General features: G+C 42.3%; 1 protein-coding gene across 27 annotated transcripts in view; it reads right to left on the bottom strand.

Annotated features, from left to right (window-relative positions):
• The window catches only part of NEB (nebulin), a 210,797-nt gene that overhangs the window by 28,282 nt on the left and 161,731 nt on the right, over positions 1 to 20,784 (bottom strand). For all 27 annotated transcript variants that reach the window (XM_066281248.1, XM_066281221.1, XM_066281230.1 and 24 more), the window contains 16 exons: positions 18,560 to 18,664; positions 17,860 to 17,967; positions 14,471 to 14,575; positions 12,429 to 12,533; positions 11,750 to 11,854; positions 11,013 to 11,117; positions 10,816 to 10,926; positions 10,123 to 10,233; positions 9,801 to 9,902; positions 9,587 to 9,691; positions 5,364 to 5,474; positions 4,676 to 4,780; positions 4,046 to 4,150; positions 2,611 to 2,715; positions 1,062 to 1,172; positions 534 to 644 (listed from right to left, as the gene is read on the bottom strand). In XM_066281248.1, coding sequence (XP_066137345.1) covers positions 534 to 644; positions 1,062 to 1,172; positions 2,611 to 2,715; positions 4,046 to 4,150; positions 4,676 to 4,780; positions 5,364 to 5,474; positions 9,587 to 9,691; positions 9,801 to 9,902; positions 10,123 to 10,233; positions 10,816 to 10,926; positions 11,013 to 11,117; positions 11,750 to 11,854; positions 12,429 to 12,533; positions 14,471 to 14,575; positions 17,860 to 17,967; positions 18,560 to 18,664 — 1,710 coding nt within the window. The remainder of the gene's footprint in view (positions 1 to 533; positions 645 to 1,061; positions 1,173 to 2,610; positions 2,716 to 4,045; positions 4,151 to 4,675; positions 4,781 to 5,363; positions 5,475 to 9,586; positions 9,692 to 9,800; positions 9,903 to 10,122; positions 10,234 to 10,815; positions 10,927 to 11,012; positions 11,118 to 11,749; positions 11,855 to 12,428; positions 12,534 to 14,470; positions 14,576 to 17,859; positions 17,968 to 18,559; positions 18,665 to 20,784) is intronic.

Raw genomic sequence — 20,784 nt, 5'->3', positions numbered from 1 at the left:
GGTACACAACTAGGATTAAACTTAGGTGCACACCACTCCTGTGTGGGCATTTTTATTTAAATGAGCACACCAAATGAGTCAAGTTTAAGTCAAATAATAGTAGATAAATAACAGGTTATGATAGTGATAAGCACTACAGACACAGGCTGTTATAATATCCATTCATTTTTTTTGTTGTTGTTTATTTATTTATTCATTTTAGATGGGGGGAGGGAGTGGGGGAGAAGCAGGAAGTATCAACTCCCATATGTGCCTTGACGGGGCAAGCCCAGGGTTTTGAACCAGCAACCTCAGCATTTCCAGGTTGACGCTTTATCCACTGCACCACCACAGGTCAGGCAATTCATTATTAATTAAGATATATTTTAGTTGATATGTTAAAGTATATTTTAGTTCATGTTGGATACAGAATATGAAATTCAAACACTTTTTATTTCTTTGTGCATGTGTATGTGTGTGTGTGAAGGGGGGACTTGGCTGGGAAGGAGAAGATGCTCTGTGAATTATGCACATGCAGTTGTCTGTGGACTCACCTCATTCAGGATTTGAGTGGCGTTCTTTGCTCTTAACATATCAGGAGTATCTTCCATTTCATTGAGACCCTTCCCACGGATGCTTTCCTCTAGATCTTTCCTGTACTCTTTCTATATCACAAAATAAAAGCAGCAATAATCACCAGAAAGCCTGGATTGTTCCTCTCAGGTAAAGAGCCAAAAATCTCCCACAAGATAACAAACCCTTTCAATTTTAAACTGCTGCAGTTTAGTAAATAAAGATATCAAACAAAAGCAAGATATAAGCTTTATCATTTAATATTAAATATTCAATAAAAAACTAGAATTTAATGGAATGGTAAGGTAAACACATTTTGTTAGCTAGTCAATTAAAAAATTAGAAGAATTAACATGGGTAATAGATTAGGTGGTAGTACCAAATGTGAACCCAACTTGAAACACGCAAAATTAGGTGGTGGTAAAACATGGTAGAAGGAACGTATTGATAAGTGACAATGGTGCAGTTAATTGAATCGAGAGGGAAAGAAAAGACCGACTGGGCACTACCTCGCTGGCTATTTTGGTTGCATATTTGACATGTAATAAAGCTGGCGTGACCTCCAGGCCAGTCAGGTTTCTGCCTTTGATGGACTCTTCATACTCTTTTCTATATTCTTTCTAATGTGAGTAGGAAGGAAAGACAAGTTAAGAAAAGAACCTTTATTATAATTTATTTCTTAATCTTAGGAAGGCAAAATAGTACATTTTCTTTCAATGTTGGTGTGTTAATTTGATCATAGTTCTGCTAATGGTCACCCATTTGAAACATGTCAGATGGAAATTCTTTGTTTGGAGCAAATAGCCCTGTATTCAATGCTGTGACTGGGGCTGGCCCTTCACAAGAGCAGAAGGAAGGACATGTGTGCCATCCATACTTTGAAGTCACTGTCATCTCTCTTGATGACATTTTTCTTTTCTTTTTTATGTGACAGAGACAGAGACAGAAAGAGAGGGACAGACAGGAAGGGAGAGAGATGAGAAGCATCAATTCTTCATTGCAGCATCTTAGTTGTTCATTGATTGCTTTCTCATATGTGCCTTGACCAGAGGGCTACAGCAGAGCGAGGGACCCTCCCCCTTGTTCGAGCCAGCGACCTTGGGCTCAAGCTGGTGAGCCTTGCTCAAACCAAATGAGCCCGTGCTCAAGCTGGCGACCTTGGGGTTTCAAACCTGGGTCCTCCACATCCCAGTCTGATGCTCTATCCACTGCGCCACTGCCTGGTCAGGCCTGATGACATTTTTTTTTAAGGCAATAAAAGGTTTTACTTCTGAGTTAGAAGTAAGTGATTCAAAGGAAAAAAAATAAAACAATGCAGAGGAAGGAGAGCCTGAGGACATCAAATAGAAACATGGCTTTTTTTTTAATAATCATGACCTATAATTATTTTTAATCATTAACTAGAGTATGTGGACAAAATTATTTTTAGATGCTTCTGCTTACATCTCTAAAATAGGCATTATGTCACCTTGATTTTGGATGTTTTGATAAACATCTTTTTTTTTTTTTAATTTATTCACTGATTTTAGAGACAGAGAAAGAGAAACAGAAACATCAATCTGTTCCTATATGTGCCCTGACTGGGGATCAAACTGGCAACCTCTGTACTTCGGTACAACACTCTAACCAAAGGAGGTATCCCATCAGGGCTTGAGAAGCATATTGATCACTGATCTCCTTTTCTTCGGCTTGGGGCTACATATCAAGAAAAGAGCAATCCAAAACTGATGGTAAGTCTATTCAGAGGAAACATTTCATTCATTAAAAAATATATATATACCCAATATAATTTCTTTTAGTGTAAGGAATAGTTTGTTATGTTCTAATTCTATAAAAGTGATAGTTGAAATAAAACATATCTGGTCAATTATACCATTCAGAACATTTTTAATCACTGAATCATAGGTTTTTGAGATGGAAAAGATTTCAGTGATCACATATTAAAAATCCCATCATCTACTGGTTTCAGATAACACAAAGCTGGGTACACTTGTGGGCAGAGCTTGTTTTCATCAGGTGGATGGTGTGTTTGCTGTGCAGTGCTTTTGTAGGACTTACCCCGCTTTGCATCTGCTGAGACTCTTTGGCAGTGATGTACGTTGGTGTTTCAAAGTCCAACATGGGCTTTCCTCGTTCCTTTTCATACTTTTCTTTGTATTTCACCTAGTGATGAAAAGCCTTATTAGAGATCTCTCTCCTTAGGTCAATTTGTAGACAGATACTAGTTTAAGGATAGTATATTTCCACTGATATAATATGTCCAATTGGGTGGCATCTCTGCCACTTGAAACGGATCCAGAACCTTTTTGTTGCTGCTTGGGGGGAGGCAGAATCTGTCTGCGAGGCAGAATCAGGACGTGTGCTCAATGCAGAGAGACAAATGAATCTCTGCAGAAGGATCAGCAGAGTGAACTGCTGAGGGAGGAACTGCCCAGAAACAACCGCACAGGTCACCTTGCCCAAGCTTTGTCATGTGTAGGGGTGAACATTTTAACCATGGCAGTAGTCAATACTTCCGATTTAAAAAATCTCCAGTTTTTCTTTCAAAAGAACAATTATTATCAGACACCTGGGGTCTTGAATGAATAGATAATGTATGCCACTTTATAGGTTAATAACTCTATCTGGGTCACATATTTAATGCAACCACATAAATTGTTATAAAAATGAAAACTAGTTAACATATTGACTGACTTACAAATAAGCCTGACATTATCTAAAACGCCCAACACTCTTTTACAAACACACTCCCCTCATCCTCATGGGATGAAAGGCAGAGGTCTTTGGCTGTGCAGCATCTTGGTGGCGAGGCTCTCAGTTCAGTATAAGCTCTTTTTCTTGTAACAATACTTTAATACAGAGGCCTGGGGGCATGGGCCGCCTTATAGACCATAACGGGACATTTCGAGTATCTTAGTGGCTCTTGGTTAATGCCCAACAGAGGACCTTAACAATGCTGAATTTGTAACACAGGTGGTTATGTGACAGCAGCACTTTCTCTGAGTTCTTTCCTCCGATAATCTTAATTGTTTTACAAAATGTGCAATTTCTAAAATAGCCAGAGACTACTTCAGTGGGACAACTGATCATATTAAAATCTTCTCCGATTAAAATCTCCCTAGGCCTCCCTATCATCCACTGTTTCCTACCCTGCGGTGCAGGCTGGGGGGGGCACAGCAGGGTTCCTATATGGGGGTTTCTCCCAGGTAACATAACTTGATGCTTCTGGTCCCAGTCAGTAACCTGACTCACACAGATTCACACACACGGCCTGTGTATACACTGTTTCTCCAATACATGTTGATACTGTTATGCTTATAACATAAAAATTTGTTTCAAAATGTTATTAAATTCAAAACCCCTTTTTCCTTTGGGCCTTTTCTCAAGTAGTAGTTACTAAAACTATCACCACTATGCTGGGGGGAATCCACGGAAGTTTCCGACACTGCAGATGCATGGTTGTCAGGGGGAAGGTCAGTCTGGATCGACTCACTAAACTCTGCAGTTCTGTGGCCTCTTTCAGGTGGAGCTGCTCCAGGTTGTCGGGTATGGTGTGGTAGTGGCCCTTACTCTTCTCATAGTTCTTCTTGTACTGGTACTGGCGGGGGAGGTGGCAGAGAGGCACACTGATGTCAAAGCTGTTCGGTGTTCCTCTTTAGATTAGACGTTTACACAGCAGCCGCATCAGGGCCAAATTAAAATGAGCAAACACGAACAGGGGGGTTAAGCAGAAGTATTAAAGGATGACAATCCACGATTCACGTTCAGCACTGTCAATCAACACAGGTGTAAACACTTCGGTTCTATGGCTTATTCAGAGCACTTTTAAGAGTGAACAGTTAAAAGTGAAAGAAGTCCTTTAAAGGAGGAAAGGGACTGAAGAAAAAAAGAGTTTAAGTATTCTAAGAAAAAACATTTTTAAAAATATTCTGAGAGGTGTTACAGTTAGTGGCATAGTGGTAGATTATTAGTGTTGCAATTTGGAAGAATGCAGTCAAACAAGAGAGGAGCTTGCTAATCAGGCTAGTGTCAGTAGCAGGGGAGGAGAAGTGTGTGAGCTCAGAGGAGGAATTTAGTTGCAAATGGGTGAACCAAGCTGTTTCTGGAGCAAATGACAGCTTACGGAGCTGGCCAGTTGGCTTGTATTGAGGACATGGTTCATTATCAGAGATTCCTTCATGTCAGTCACAGGCTTGTGAAGTTTCTTCAGGTCAGCCTTATATTTCACCTGTATGTTAATCGGAAAAAGGATATCAATCACATAAATAGGAAAAGGTAAAGAGCACAGATGGAAACCATAGTAAGACATCCTGAAACAAATGCTGGAATGGTAATGAAAAACCATTCCTATTCACGTAGTGGAATCAATAAAATTCATCAACAGATGAAGGAATAAACAAAATGTTTATACATACCATGGAATATTATTTAGTCATAAAGAAGAATGAAGTTCTGATACATATTACAATATGGATAAAGCTTGAAAACATTATATGAGGTGAAATCAGCCAGACAAAAAACAAACAAACAAATATTGTGTGATTCTACTGAGATGAAATCTCTAGTAAGTAAATTCACAGGGATGCAGAATAGATCAGAGATCACCAGGGTTTGGTTGCAGGGGGAATGGGGAGTTATTTGCTTAATATAGAGTTTCTATTTGGGGCTTTAAAAACAGTCTTGGAAATTATGATGGTGGTTGGGCCAAACTATGAGTGTAAGTAATATCACTGAATTGTGCACTTAAAATATTGATAGTTAACAGGACAAACTTCATGTTATATATTTTACCACAATTTGAAACATCTTACCTCACTTGCGAGATTATTAGCATCTTTCATGACTTTGTACAGCTGGCTGTCTTTTGGATTGTATTTTGGTGTCTTGCCCTTCTCTTTGTCAAAATTTTCTCGGTATTTAACCTGACAGCAAATGGAAAAATCAAAATTATTCCTGAACACACATTAATTTGAGAACTGAGTAATGGAGGAAATACAAATATAAAAGAATATATGCTATACATAAAGTGATCATGTAATTTATCTAAACTAGGATGCTTTTAACAGTAAGAGGGGCATTATTAGTAATTAGGTTGGGACAACAGTCAATCAACAATAAGATCTAATGATATAGTATTTGACTTGTTCATTTTTATATTATTCAGAGTTATGATCACCTCTTTTTAATACAAAACAAAAATAAGTGGAAAACACATTAGGCTCAATTCAGAGAGGCGATCTGATGTATTTGGTTTGGAACACCTTGGCCCTCCTAACTGAAAAAACTGAAACTGTTTTAAATTTATTGCAAGGGGTTCCAAGAGGGTTTGTCTATCATCAAGAAGGGTGAGATGCTAGGCATCTGTTAAATTAGGAGAATTTATTGTTATTTTAAAATAATATTTGGCTATATCATTTACCGTATTTCCTCCTGTATGAACTGAAACTGACAGAAACCTTTCCTTACTGAATAAAAAGACTAATGTCTTTGTTAAGAGTATTCTAAGATTAAGTCCAGATAAAACTCTCCCTAGTTATTCACTCTAAGAATGAAAACAATATATCTCTAGATCAGGGGTCTCAAACTCGCCGCGGGCCGCGAGTTTGAGATCCCTGCTCTAGATGTTAGTCAGTGAAAAGGACAATATTTGGCTCTTTGAGAAATCTAGAATTTCTGTGAGTGGCAAGATGGAAACCTCGCTCATTCAAAGTGAGCTCAGCAGAATCCAGGCCCCCGGACACTTCACTCTGTAGACATTAAAAGTCAGCACCCTCATGCGTGATCACTTCACAGTACTTCCCCCCAAGCTCACAGTGTCCGCAGAACAGACACAAAATGAGACCACTCAGTGCTAAGAACAACGAAATCTGCCACCTTGGAGAAAACGCATTCGCAAGGTTAAGACTCACTCATTTTGAATAAACCGACAATGGAAATGCATAGAAAACAATAGCATGCAAAACAGGACTGTGTGATGCAAGCACACTGCGACAGACACCCAGGAAGAGGCGGAAACACGCCATGGAAGGAAAAGAGAATGTAAAATGCTGCAATGGCTCCTCTCTGGAAAAAAACCCATCCTCAAGGTAAAGAAATGAAAAAGAAAGTCAGAGGTGGGGAGCTGGTGTTGTGGCCAAAAGGACACTTTCTATGGGACGTAAGAACCTGAAAGACTAGGGTTGACCGCAAGAGCTGTGGAACACACACAGGCAAAGTAAACTAGGTGTCCAGACTCAGGCTGAGGAAGAGAAGCTGCAAAGGCCCAGCTGGGGCGAGAATAAAATCCACTTCATTTAAAGTACGTTAAATTCCTCTGTCTTTAAGAAAATAACTTGTTTCCGAAGAAATACATACTTGAAGAGCAGCAAACTGATTGGTCTCTCACTTCAGTATCTTTTTCTTCTGTTAATTTCCAGTAAACTTGAATTTTCAACTTTTAAATTAGATATATCTATGCCTCCCTGTTTCACAGAAAGGCCTTCCAGCAAATGCAGCCTATCGAACTACTAATACAAACGTGTTCAGTACAGAAAGGCTTCCTTTTTGACTGGATCTTCTTAAGAACTACTCACTACATTTTGAAAGATATGGACACACATCAGATTCAGGATTCCAGGAATTCTTGGCCTAGGCAGAAGGTATAGTAAATTCCTGGCAATGGACTAGGTAGTGAGTATAGTACAACTATACACACGTACACTATGGAATGGGAAAGCCTTCTTTTTCTGTTAATCATGGAAGCCTGAGAGGCACCATGCAATGCTGTGTGCCAGTGTTTATAATCCCATCACGCTCAGACACTGGCTTGTATGGATGTAGAACAGGAAGTGATTTTAAAGTAGTTATTCTTTCAGCGTTTACACTTAAAGGTCTAACATCTAACTGTTCAGCTCCTTATCATCAAATTGGTACTTCTGAAGACAGAAGAACAAACCCATGAATTAGACATATTCTTGCGGTTAAGACTGTAAAACAGAGGGTAAAAGAACCGTGAGTAAAACACTTAAGTAGCCTATTCTGTTGGTTCACAGTATGCCCCAACTGAGAGACTGTACTAAGTACCGGTCTTAAATCAACAGCGGCCATCGGCAGAGGTTTTCTTTGTGGGGTTGAAGGTCAGATTCTTCATTTGTTTTCATTTCATCTTTCAATTTGATCTTTGTCAGCAACCCAGAATACATTGGGAGGCCATGTTCAAGTCTAGTCTATCTTCCTATTGCAAGTGATAGATTCCCGAGGGAAAGCTTCATGCAAGAAAAGATGGGTGTGTACAAAAGTATATTCTTTGACAAGTCTCCACAGCATTCTACACATTCCAACACAAAATCAACAGAAAAGAGTGCCACTTGGTCAGTCCCCTGACCAAGGCTAGGAAAGTCGACAAGAAAAAGAGAAAGACAGAGATCTCGGCTTGCTGGTGCCGGTCTTACATCGCTGATGAGTGCATTAATTTTCTTAAGATGCCTCATCATAGGGGTGTCATAAGATGCGGCGCCGTGCCCGTGTCCTCTCCTTTGGCCTTTGAAGTATTCTGCCTAGAGTGCCAGCAAGACAGCAGAGTGAGAAGGGGGAGGCCCCAGGTGAGTGTCGCCCAACCTGGGCCAGGGCTGCACCAGGGGGCTCCAAGTCCCGAGGCGAGCCTCACCCAGGAACAAACCCAGGAAGATGAGCTTGTGAAAGCATCTGGTTGGGTCTCCCTTTCCACATCAGAGCATTGGCTTAGAGTTAGAAATATGAGCCTTTTGATTTTTAAAAACAGCAAAGTCTTCAAAATTTCAACATCAAAGTCATTTCTTAGTTTTTCACTTGATAATGGTATGACCTTGGGCATTTGAACACATTACCATTTTTTTTACATTAAAAATTCTTGTTATATTTCATTACTCTTAGAGATGACACTGTTTTTTGTTGGTGATTTCATATCTTGGTCTCAAATGCTTATACAACTCCATAAATTTATAGTAAAAACATTGCATAAGAGTGTTAAAGGAAAAAACTTCAAAAAATCTTATCTGCTTGTCATCACTCATCTAAACCTTTTGTGTCTTCATAACTGTGACTTGATTTGTCACTTGATATTACTTCTTTATCCTCTAAAAGATTGGAATCCCACGTGTGCTATTCCTGAAAGTGATACATACAACAGCCTAATGTATCCCAAGCCTATTTCTTTAAACAAACACTTGAGAGAACAGACAGTGAAGAAGAAGGTAGGACCTCTAAATTGGAGAAGAAATAAAATATTCTTGAGCTCAAGTCCCATAGGACTAAAGCTTGCTCTCTGAAAGAGCTGGTGGTAGACCATGGGGTCTCTGAGCTAACGTCTGAAAACCTGTCACCACTCAGGGGTGTCCTAGGTAACTGGCTTACCAAGGGAAATTAGGTGAGGTGGCAATCAGGTTTGGGCAACACATTTCTGAGTCCATCTTCTCAACAGTATAAAACCTGCTAGAATGAAGCACTCCCCTCCGCACCCTGTGCATACCTTGATCAAACACTCACCGCCCCCATTAAACTTATTTATCCATGGATATATAGTCTGAGGACATTTACTCATCCTAGTTCCTAACCCAGGCATTTAACATATGTACGTTAAATAAAAGAATAAAGGTTATTGCATCTGGTTGGATTCTAGAAGTCAGAATTTTATGACTCTTGCATGTTGACAAGATCCCACAGGTGAGTTAGGTATGAATCAAGCCTTTGGGACATAACTCTCAATGCCTGGAGGGAGGTTCCGAATGAGCTGATGTTCTTGTCATGTGAAGTGTGGTTAAGCGTTTAAACACCTAGACACATACCCATAAATGGAAAAGTGAAGGAACAGAAAGACTAGATGTTAACTGGAAACAAAAAAGAAGGTCTTATGGCACACTTCTTATGGTACAACATTTCAAAACTCTGTAGTGCTTATCCAAGACCCAGGACCTCTTTGGGTGCTAATATTGCATTTCCCTTTTGAGAATCACTTCTTCCTGAAAGGTTTTAAAAAAATTTCCTCACATTAGATCTGCTTCTTGCCCATCTGCATTACCTGGCTGCTCAACTTGGCTGCCTTCTTGGCCATTTCAATGTCTGGGCGACCAAGCATGCTTAGCCCATGGCTGCCCTCCTTCCGGTGCTTGGCTCTGTACTCCACCTGCATCAGAGAGAACCAGAATGGGCAATGCATTCTAGATGCCAGGTGCCAGTTACTACTTGATGGCAGTGACCACGGGGGACCAGGTACATTTTAACCACATCTTTACCTCGCTGGCCTGTTTGGCTGCCTGCGTGGCCTTCTTGATGTCCGGCCGATCAGCCACAGTGGTGTAATGCAGGTTTTCCTTGGCATCTTTTCTGTATGCGACCTTGACATTGGGAAAACAAAATGTTTATTCCTTTGAGAGATGTGCTATTTTTCCAAAGTCCTCCTTAAGTACAAGGAACCTTTCTATTAAAACCAAATTAATGCCACCGCCATATCTATTAAACTAGAAGATACAAAAACTATGCTGACTGGAACCAGCATGCACCAGTTTGAAGCCCACAGGCTCAGTGGCCCCGAGGGTGTGGAGAGGAAGAACTCACATCACTCTGCTTCTTGGCCACGTCCATAGCATGTTTCACGTCTGGGGGCTCCAGCATGATGGAGTAGTTGGATTTTCCTTTCTCCTTGACAAACTTCTTTTTGTAATTTGTCTAAAAAGATCCAGAATTACATATGTGAGCAAAGGGAAGAGAACTGATTTACTTGAGTGCTTTGAGAAGATCTCCAGGACAACCCACAGCTCCCCATCTTGGGTCCTTCCGAAACTTGGGTCTCTGATCCACATTCTAGTTTTTCTCTATTGTTTCTGTCCTGCAACTTAAACTTGACCCACACACCAATCTTTGGAGAAATGACCACAAGGAAGCTACACTCTCCCATGCACCACTTCTACCTTCTTAAAATACATGGAATAAAATATGATACTGTGATTATTAAAGTATTATTGATTAATTCATAGTAGGCAGAGACTACCGAGATACAATGAGGTGATTTTACTTCTGATATTGCCAGATAACATGTGTGGCAAAACCCACATCTGCCACAGTTGCCATAGTTTGAAAGCTAAATAATGAGTTGCCCTTGAAACCAGAGTTTAAATTTCACAGACAGGTACTGATGGCAAGAGTGAAGTCACATAAAGGAGAGTGTTTGTAAGCAACATGGCAGCCTTTGGCTGCATTCTCAGATGAAGTGGCCCCCCGGCTGCCCAGTGTCCGGGGCTGGTCACTCACATCACTGACATGCTGGGTCACTTCCTTGACGCGGATAGTGTTCGGGGTCTCGGGCAGTGTGGTGTACGAGCCCTGGGCCAAGTGCTTCTTCACGTAGTCCTTGTACTTGTTCTGAGGGAACCCACAGAAAGCCGGTTAGAGTCTGGCTGGGCGTTAGCCTGAGGTAGAAGCGGAGCATGTGGCAGCTGGACGGTTACCTCGGACACCAGTCTGCTGACGGTCTTGGCCAGGAGGATCTGAGGGGTGTCGGGGACAGCATGGCAGCTTCCTCTCTCCTTGACATGCTTCTCTTTGTATTTCAGCTGCAGGGGTGAAAAAAACATAATTTTAGCAGCTCTGCATATTTTTATTAAGTCACTAGATAGAGCTGGGAAAACAGCATGGTCGACAGAGGAGGAACACTAAACTCAATAAAATAGTTGATGTTTGGGAATCTTGGGAAATAGTAACAATTTTCTTTATCTCTTGCAAGTTGTTGAGGTTTTAATGTCGATCAGAATGGGTGTCGCGATGAGTCTTTATACATAGAGTCTAGTTCAAAGCACTTTCAAGTAAGTCATGTGACCTCCCCCAAAGCCTGGGAGGCGTTACTAGTTCTCCTTTCCAGATGAGGAAACTGCAGCATAGGAGAGACAGAATCCTACAAATATGAATTAGTTTCCTTATAGAATTCAGCGGGGCCTTCAGATTCCCAATTCTTGCTGTGTGAATGATCTCATGGTGCAAGAACGGTCACCTGGATTTAGGAGCTTCCCCATGCTGCTGCCCCGCTGCCATGTCCCTGGCGCTCACTGGGGGCAGGCTGTGCCTCAGGACCCACCCCCGAGCTCCCGCGGCAGCAGTCCTCGGTCCTCCTCTGGGTGTCCCTGGGGGGGGCAGCAGACAGCCCCTGCCCGATGGAGGTCCGGCATGCTGGGCGGGACTGGACACTTACCTCACTCTCTATCAAGGAGTTCCTCAGCGCCAGCACCATGTCTTTGTCATCAGTGACGGAAAGCTTGCAGCCCTTGAGGAACTCTCGATCCAGCTTGTATTCATACTGTCACGGAAGGAAAAAGAGGAAGATGGGAAAGCCAGAATTTGGTTAAATCCCTACACCATCCTCCTCATAACGAAGATTTGCTACCAGGATGGGAGCAGGGGTTTCCTGGCCCCTCACTTCGTGCTGAGCTCCTCCTTTCCAGCCCCAGACAAAGACCAAGCCACCCCCCCCAGCCTGCCTGCCTCAAGCCCCCCCCCAGCCTGCCTGCCTCAAGCCCCCCCCAGCCTGCCTGCCTCAAGCCCCCCCAGCCTGCCTGCCTCAAGCCCCTCCCAGCCCCCCAGCCTGCCTGCCTCAAGCCCCCCCAGCCTGCCTGCCTCAAGCCCCTCCCAGCCCCCCAGCCTGCCTGCCTCAAGCCCCTCCCAGCCTCGCTCAGGACTCTGAACCACTCGTGTCTGGGCCCAGACAGGGAAACCAGGCTCTGTGGCCGGGGCTGCTTCCTGAGCTTGCCTTCTGCTCCCCACCACCCGCCTGCCCTTCTTGGATCTCTAATCAGCTCAGGCTAACACCCACGGCAGTGCCTATTATGACTGATAATTAATTTTCTGTCTCAGCCATGTCTCTCCTATCTCACATCACTTTGCTGCAGGGATGACTTGGCGGCCTGGATGAAGTCCGGTCGGTCAGGGGTCCACTTCCAGTGGGCTTTGTTGGCTTCATACAGCTTCTTGTAGTCCAGCTGTTTTTAACAAGAGGAAAACAAGCCATGTCAGTCAGTGGGCTGAACTCCTAACCATGCGTGTGGCACAGAAGGACTCGTCTTGCATTTCAACATACAACAAACCAGTTCTTCATGCAAGAGAGAGCCCCGATGAACACTCCTCTACAATCTATGCAGCTACTCAGCCACTCAAGAGGTCATCTTGTGGGACTCTGTGGTCTGAAAATAGGGGCTACAAATTTTAAGGGCCTATGGGTGAAATGACTATAATCTTTCTTACTCTGCCAGTGTAGCTTAATCATTTTCAGAGTACTTGAGAACTTCTCATTTCTAACTAAATTCAGCCTTAATTAAAGAAATATTAAACATAAATAGTAAATTATTTTGTACCAGGCACTTTTCTTTTTTCTTTTTTTTTTTTTCTTTTCTGAAGCTGGAAACGGGGAGAGACAGTCAGACAGACTCCCGCATGCTCCCGACCGGGATCCACCCGGCACGCCCACCAGGGGCGATGCTCTGCCCACCAGGGGGCGATGCTCTGCCCCTCCGGGGTGTTGCTCTGCCATGACCAGAGCTACTCTAGCGCCTGGGGCAGAGGCCAAGGAGCCATCCCCAGTGCCCGGGCCATCTTTGCTCCAATGGAGCCTTGGCTGCAGGAGGGGAAGAGAGAGACAGAGAGGAAGGAGAGGGGGGTGGAGAAGCAAATGGGCGCTTCTCCTATGTGCCCTGGCCGGGAATCGAACCCAGGTCCCCCTCATGCCAGGCCGACACTCTACCGCTGAGCCAACTGGCCAGTGCCCAGGCACTTTTCTAAGTACTTTATAAAGACTAACTTATTCAATCTGTGTAACTGCAGGAAATGAACATAACCTGCTGGGGGTATGTCCACTAGAAAACGTGAACCTGGGAGTCTGACCCGGGCCATCTGGCCTTAGGGTGCTTGTGCACTGCTAGACCCCCCTGAGCTGGAGAGCTGGCTGCCTCCAGCCGCATCTGAGTGTCTGTGGTTTAATTTGAGCATGCTTGGGAGGTGTCCTCTCTGTCAGGCACATTCTCTTCCTCATTCTTTCTCTCTCTTTATGTCAAAGTTTAATTTGCACACAAAATGTATATGCATCTATGGATACTATTTGGTGAGTTTTTTCCCATATTACTGTGAAATTTTTTGGACATTCAACAGAGTTGCAAGAATGTTACAGAGAACACCCACCACCTGCACTCTACGTTTTACTGCACTTGCCTTTTCTCACATCTGTCCTGCTACTCATCCCTAGTCCAGCCTCAGGACACCTGTAAGTCACCTGCCAGCCCTACAGGCATTTCAGTTTGCTGGCCCTCACAGACATATGTTCTCTCTGACACTTGTGTGCACTAGTTGGGTTATAACAGTTGCATTATAACACCATTGATATATGCTTTAAAAAACTAATACTCGTCTAAATACACAAAAATATTCCTGTGGTTGAGGCTTTAAGATGTCCTATCACAAAGAAATGAGTCAGCCCAAGTAGTTCTGAGCAGAAAGAAGGTCTAGGCCAGCTCCTGACAGGAACAAATGACTAAAGCAATTTTTTTTTTCTCATAAGAAGTAGGCTCTAAGGTTTGGGGCAGGAAAAGAACACAGAGGGTGGGAGGGATGAAAGATGCCGAGACACTTTCCAACATGCAGCTTTCATTCAGAATTAAGCCTCCTATTTCTCCGCCACTGTGCACAAGGGCTGAGTTGATGTGGTGTCTGTAGCAGGGGCTAGGCCAGCCTGCTCTTCCCCACCGTCCTTTGTGAGAACCAAAGGCAGCTTGTAGATTTCAGCGTCATTGTGCATGGTCTTAGGGACTAACTCTTGGTTGGTCTGGACTCATTAGAGCCCAATCCCCTGAAGAGATGAAAAAGAGATCATGTTTCCTGCAGAAGCTGATCACTTCCCTGTTAGGCCTGGGGAAGTTTCCGGACTTACATTGGTGTTGACTTTGTAGGCGTCCTTGGCTGCTTTGATATGAACAGCGTCTGGTTTAATGGTGCAGTTGGACTTATTTCTTTGATAAACTTCTTTGTATTTCAGCTGTGGGAGGAAACACAATGACAAAGTTAACTTTTTATAGCAGCCTACTAAGCATTTAAAAAAATAAGAAATAAAGACCTTGAGTAGTGTATATAATGCTCCTTAAGACAGAATAAATCTGCACGTAGAAAGGACACAGCCATGCAGACGTGTACTTTCTTGTCTCAGATCTTAAAACCATCTTCCAGGACACACTGTGTGCTCACTAGTGTCACCGTGGGATTTATGTCCCCTGAGGTTGTGCTGAAAGGGCCAGCTGCACAGCCATCCCTGAATGTCTCCTCTCTTCCAAAGCAGAAAATTCTAAGTTCAAAACATCCTGAAAACTGCTGATGGAAGAAAAACTTTTCCCACCCAGATGGAATGAGTCTCGCCCTCCTTCTGTGACCCCCATGTTCCAGCTGCTACTACCTTGTGTTATAATTATTTATCTGTCTATTCTCTCTATTGGGCTGAACCTCTCCAGGGCAAAAATTGTGTGTCATTCATCATCTGTGCCTAGTGCGGCATACATAGAAACCCGATATATATATGGTGGATGAATGAACCAATGGGTGGATGTGGTCCTCTCTGTCATCACGGTTAGAGGCACATCTAGTAAGTTTGGGCATATGTGGGTTTGCGTGGGAGGGGGAGTGTCAGGGAAGGCTTCGTCTCTGAGGGCCCGATAGGTAGTTTCCCCGTCCTAGGCCTGGAAATTCTAGCTTCATTCCATTTCTCTCCTCTTAGATTTCAGGGCCCTAGAACCTCATCTGGATTTTCTCACTCATTGTTGCTGAGGGAGCTAAGGTTTCAAGGTGATGAAATTGGAAGTGAAATTGTCTTTTCTTTTCCTGTACACTGCATTGTGTGTCCACCAACCCGCAGTCGAGTCTCCATCCGTCACTGTGTATTCCCCTGCACACTCCTCAGCCGCCACCCAAACGCCCAGCAATCAAATATTGTTGTTCATGTCAATAAGGGTTTGAGTTTCTTCTTTTTTCTTTTTGTCCTTCTTTGCTCAATTGAAGTGAAACTGTCCTAAGGAAACTCAGTGGTATTACTAAATTTGCTTGATCATGATTTCCTGCATTTCAGTCTTGGCCAGATAGCTCGCTTAGTTAGAACATTCTCTCAAAATACAGAGGTTGCTAGTTCGATCCCTGGTCAAGGCACATACAGGAACAGATCCATGTTTCTGTCTCTCTGTCTCTCCTCTCTCAGTAAAATCAATAAAAAATTCCTGCACTTCATCATCAGTATCTTTAAGGGAAAGGCCTGGAAATCCATATTTTTCATCAATAGCTCAGGTTATTGTTATCGTCAGAAAGTGTGGGAGAGAATGAACCCAGAAAAGCTTCACTTTCTATGGTGAGAGAAACAGGGCTGTCCCTCAGAAGGGTCCACCTGAGAGGTGTTTATGAATACCTGATGTTCACATTTGAAACACCAAAGCTTATTTTAACATGAAAAATATTTTTAAATGTTTTATAGATTTCTACCTTCATGAACGGTACACTGAATGTACACGTAGTTACATTTTTTCTTGGCAACTCAGGGTCAACACTGTGAATACATTTATTCATCTCTCAAAAAGCCCCAGCCATAATCAGGTCTTGGGGTGAGGATGAGTTCTCTTCACGGTTGCCTGTCTTGAGTGCACATGTTGCCATGGAGTTTTCTTTTCTATATATTTTTTTCTTTTTGTATTTTTCTGAATTTAGAAGCTGGGAGGCAGAGAGAACAGACTCCTGGGATCCACCTGGCAAGCCCACCAGAGGGCAATGCTCTGCCCATCTGGGGCGGTGCTCCGCTGCAACCGGAGCCATTCTAGCACCTGAGGCAGAGGCCATGGAGCCATCCTCAGCGCCCGGGCCAACTTTTGCTCCAATGGAGCCTCGGCTGTGGGAGGGGAAAAGAGAGACAGAAAGGAAGGAGAGAGGGAAGGGTGGAAAAGCAGATGGGCGCTTCTCCTGTGTGCCCTGGCCGAGAATCAAACCCGGGACTTCACACACCGGGCCTATGCTCTACTGTTGACCAACCGGCCAGGGCCTTTTTACATTTTTTTTTAAAAAACGATCATAGTTTTCAACCATTAAATTTAGCTTTATATCTGAAAATTTATGAATATAATTTCTTCTCAAATTCAGGGTCTTAGAATTTAATGGCTACCTTGTTCCTCTTAGTCAAGATAAAGCTTACAGAGTATTTATAGCAATGATGGCATACTGCATTTTTCAAAATGGTCTCTACAATATCCTCCTCCCCCCCCCCCACTTTTCTGCAGTGTAACCTTGTCATTTGTTCATCCAGAGGTGGCATTTATCTCTTTACCCATAAATCTGCTGTCTACCGTGCCCAGTCAAATATAGCAAAGATGACTGGGGTCAGTTCTAGGAGTCGTCTTTAACTGGTATGAAAGCTTCTGTTGTGGATTGTTAATGGTAAAAAGCCATTATAGATTCAAGGCTTGGCAGGGGGCTAAGTTCTCTCCCCTCCATCTCCATATTTGGCTTTGATGCTGAGTATTTGCCCCACTCCACTTCCTTCCTTGGGTTGCTGGAAGCAATATACATGCCCTTCCTCTGACTCTTTGTTTGTTTCAGATGTTTGTAAATTTCACTAATGTATCCTGTTTTTGCCTTGGGAGAATTCCTGTCTTAGCCTTTGATGTGCAACTTTGTATCAGGGTCCTTGATTTGCATAGGTCTATATAATAAAGCGAACTGGGGCTGTGGGGCACTCAGATACTGCCAGGCAGTTTGAGGAGTCCTCCCGGTCCCATTGGTTTTGTTCTGACAAAGTGTGTTTCCTCAATTCCACACTGTTATTAGGAGCTGCCCTGGTCCGTGGCAAGCTTCTATCCAGCCTCTGGGAACATACCCACTGTGCTGTGAGGCATCCGATTCACATGAAGGGCCACCTGAAAGGGCTCCTGACTGTATCACAGCCACACTCCCAGCCTGCAGCCATCACCAACTACTAGCCCTGTAGGGAGCGACCTTGAGATCTTGCCCATCTGAGCCTCAGCTGTCTGCCAACAGCATGTGGAACGAAGATCCACTCATTTCCACTAAATTGTGGAAGAGAATAACAACTTACCTCTAAGAAGTAGAAGAGAAGGCTTTAAGGAATTTGGTTGTGCCTAGTCAGCTCACAGAATCATGAGCAAAAATATGATTGTTCTTTTAAGTCACTAAGTCTTAGGGCGATTGGTACACAGAAATCGATAACTGGACCAGGGCTTGTTATGTCACATTAGAGCAGCCAAGCTGAGAGGCACTGCAAAGACTTTCTGTACTTACATCACTGACTTCATCTCTGACCTTCCGGACATGCAGCAACATGGGCGTGTCATGGATGGTGGTGTAGCCTCGAGGCCTGGCTTTGTTGTATTCCAACTTATAAAGAATCTAAAGGAGTTTGAAAAAGCAGAGAGAGTGTTATACATCTTAATTTACAATGTAATGTAATGTAAAATTATAAATGCAAAACTTTAAAAAAATTGTTTCTAATATTATCTTATTACTTTTATTTTTTATTTTATTTATTGATTTCTTAGAGAGAGGAGGGGGAGAGAGAGAGAAAGTGGGGGAGGACCAGGAAGCATCAGCTTGTAGTTGTTGCTTCTGGTATGTGCTTTGACCAGGCAAGCCCAGGGTTCCGAACCGGCGACCTCAGTATTCCAGGTCGTCACTTTATCCACTGCGCCACCACAGGTCAAGCAAGAGTCTTTTTGAGTATGTATAAAAGAGAAAGAATGCTATAAATTCTGTGCTTTCTAGTAAGGCACCAATGCCTCTGTAATGGGATGTCTGCCAATTCGGTTGGCACAGTTCTTCACTGTAAAAGAAGTCCTAAGCGTGGCAGGATGTTCAGCACCCCCCTCTCACTCCCCTTCAACGGCAGTAGCGTCTTTCAGACATTGTGACAATCTAAAATGCTCCTGCATATTTGCAAATGCCCCCTGAGTTTGAGAATCCATTCAATGTTTCTTGTACTTACATCACTGATTTGTTTGTTGACTTTTGTGGTACGCAGGTGTTCTGGAGTGTCGACAACTGAGGTAAATTTATCCTTAGTTTTTTCATAGTTTGTCCTGTACTTGATCTAAATTGTGGAAGAGAAGAATATGTTACCTCTAAGAAGTAGGAGAGAGGGCTTTAAGAAATCTAATTTTCCTCTTGAGAGAGTCCCACAGCAAACAGGATTATTATACAGGCCACAGATGTGGGGGCGGGGGGCATGCTTTCTCTTTACATACAGACTGAAAATATTTAACACAAACCTGTATTTGATAGCTATTGTGTAGTAGAGTGAGCAAGTAAAATAATAATAATAATAATAATGATAATTTTCATATATTTTATACATGTGGAAACTGAGGCCCCCAGGGGTTATGAGACTAAGCTAAGGGCACATACAGACTGAGTCTCAGAGCCAGTAGCAGACCCTTGTTCTCTGGATGCTAATTAGCAATGATTCAGTGACAATACAGGGTGGGCAAATGTAGATTTATGGTTGTTCATATGGAAAATAATATATACAATAATTAATAAAGAATAATATAGGAATAAATTCCATGTTTTGTGTACCCACAACTGCAAACCTACTTTTGTCCAATCCTGTATGCTACATTGAATATGTGTGACCTCTTAAGCAGTGGTGGGATTCAAATAATTTAACAACTGGTTCTCTGCCCTAAGACCGTTTTAAGTATAAAAAAATGCATTTAATACTTAAATAAGAACAATAAAAGAGGTACACAAAGCTAGATTATGTTATAAGGAGTTTTAAAATATTAATGAAAAAATATTAATACCTGACAAAAAACTGTACAAGTTGTCACCCTCTGGTTGTTGGGCACTTTTTCTCTTTACAGTATAAGTTGGTTTACTGAAGTAACTAACACGAGGGAATTAAAGTGTAGTATTTCATCAAAGGTATAATGAGTTTTATGAAATGAATAAATAAATATTACAAGCATAGTTCCATCATATTTTTTTCACCTATAGACGGAATGAACATTACTACAGGTGCTTAGAAAATGCTGTTGCACAGATGAATGTTAAAGAAGAGTAAGGAATGTAAATCTGTGATTTCCACATTGGGTGGCTGCCCGTGCGCCCACCGTAGAGAGAACCCTGATGACAAGTGCCATTTTAACAGCCGGTTCACCGAACTCAACCAAAGAGTAGGTATCGGTTCTACTGAACTGGAGCAAACTGACTGAATCCCACCACTGCTCTTAAGGAACGTTTTCATAGCAAAGATAAAGTAGGTGTAAAATTTAAAAATGAGTATATACAGTTTAAAGTATTTATCACTTTAAAAAAAATTCATTATTGTAATTTCCAAGTAATTTTTTTTCATGCATATGAACTGTTTCAAGCAGTGCAGATACAGAAAACACAACAAAATTTCATGCACAACTATTTGATATCATATCAGGACAAAAAAAGTGGCTGGTAAATAGAATATTCTTAGCCAGACCTCATCGCCCTCATTTCATGTGTTGATTTGATGTCAAACTAAAGTGATAAACAATTTCCTAATACAAAAGATCGATTGGAAATTTATTTTTGTATGGGAACAATGGCATTTTATTAACATTGTATCTGGTAGTAAAGCAATTATCACCATTTTTTGCTGCTTCAAAATTGCCTTTCAGCATATGATGGAAAGGTGGTGGTGTGTGCTCCTGCTGACCTTGGAGGAAGGTCATGTTACTCAGCAACGTTGTTAATAAGTGTGTGAGAGTACAGATATGCTGGAAATTACCGAGCAGATTCAGCATCAAACTCAACAGGGGCCATGAATACAGTATTCAAAGAGCTGTACTGTAATCTTTGTCTCTCTTAAGTGGTACACTTGTAGTGATTATTGAACAATGGCCAAATTAGATGAAGACATATTTAATATTCAGCTCTTTTAAATGCTGTTGAATCTACTTAATATCCTCAATCTCTTAGGAATTGATTCAGGGAGTAAATATTGAGAAATATAAGTTAATGTTATACTGATTTGGAAATAAAATTTGGAAAAGTCTCAGTTAATCTTCCTAGGAGTTCTGAAAGTGTCAGGTGACATACAGGTGGTGGCTACTGCATCTTCACCATTGGCCACATCTAGAGTTCATTACAATGAATCAGTATTTATGCAGCTTTATCATGGGAAGCCAGCTTGGGCAGGGGGCAAGAGGCAGGGGGCAGGGGAAGGACATCAAGGAA

Source organism: Saccopteryx bilineata, chromosome 5 (genome assembly GCF_036850765.1).
Source record: "Saccopteryx bilineata isolate mSacBil1 chromosome 5, mSacBil1_pri_phased_curated, whole genome shotgun sequence".
NCBI lineage: Eukaryota > Metazoa > Chordata > Mammalia > Chiroptera > Emballonuridae > Saccopteryx > Saccopteryx bilineata.
This window is presented reverse-complemented; position numbering and strand designations above follow the sequence as displayed.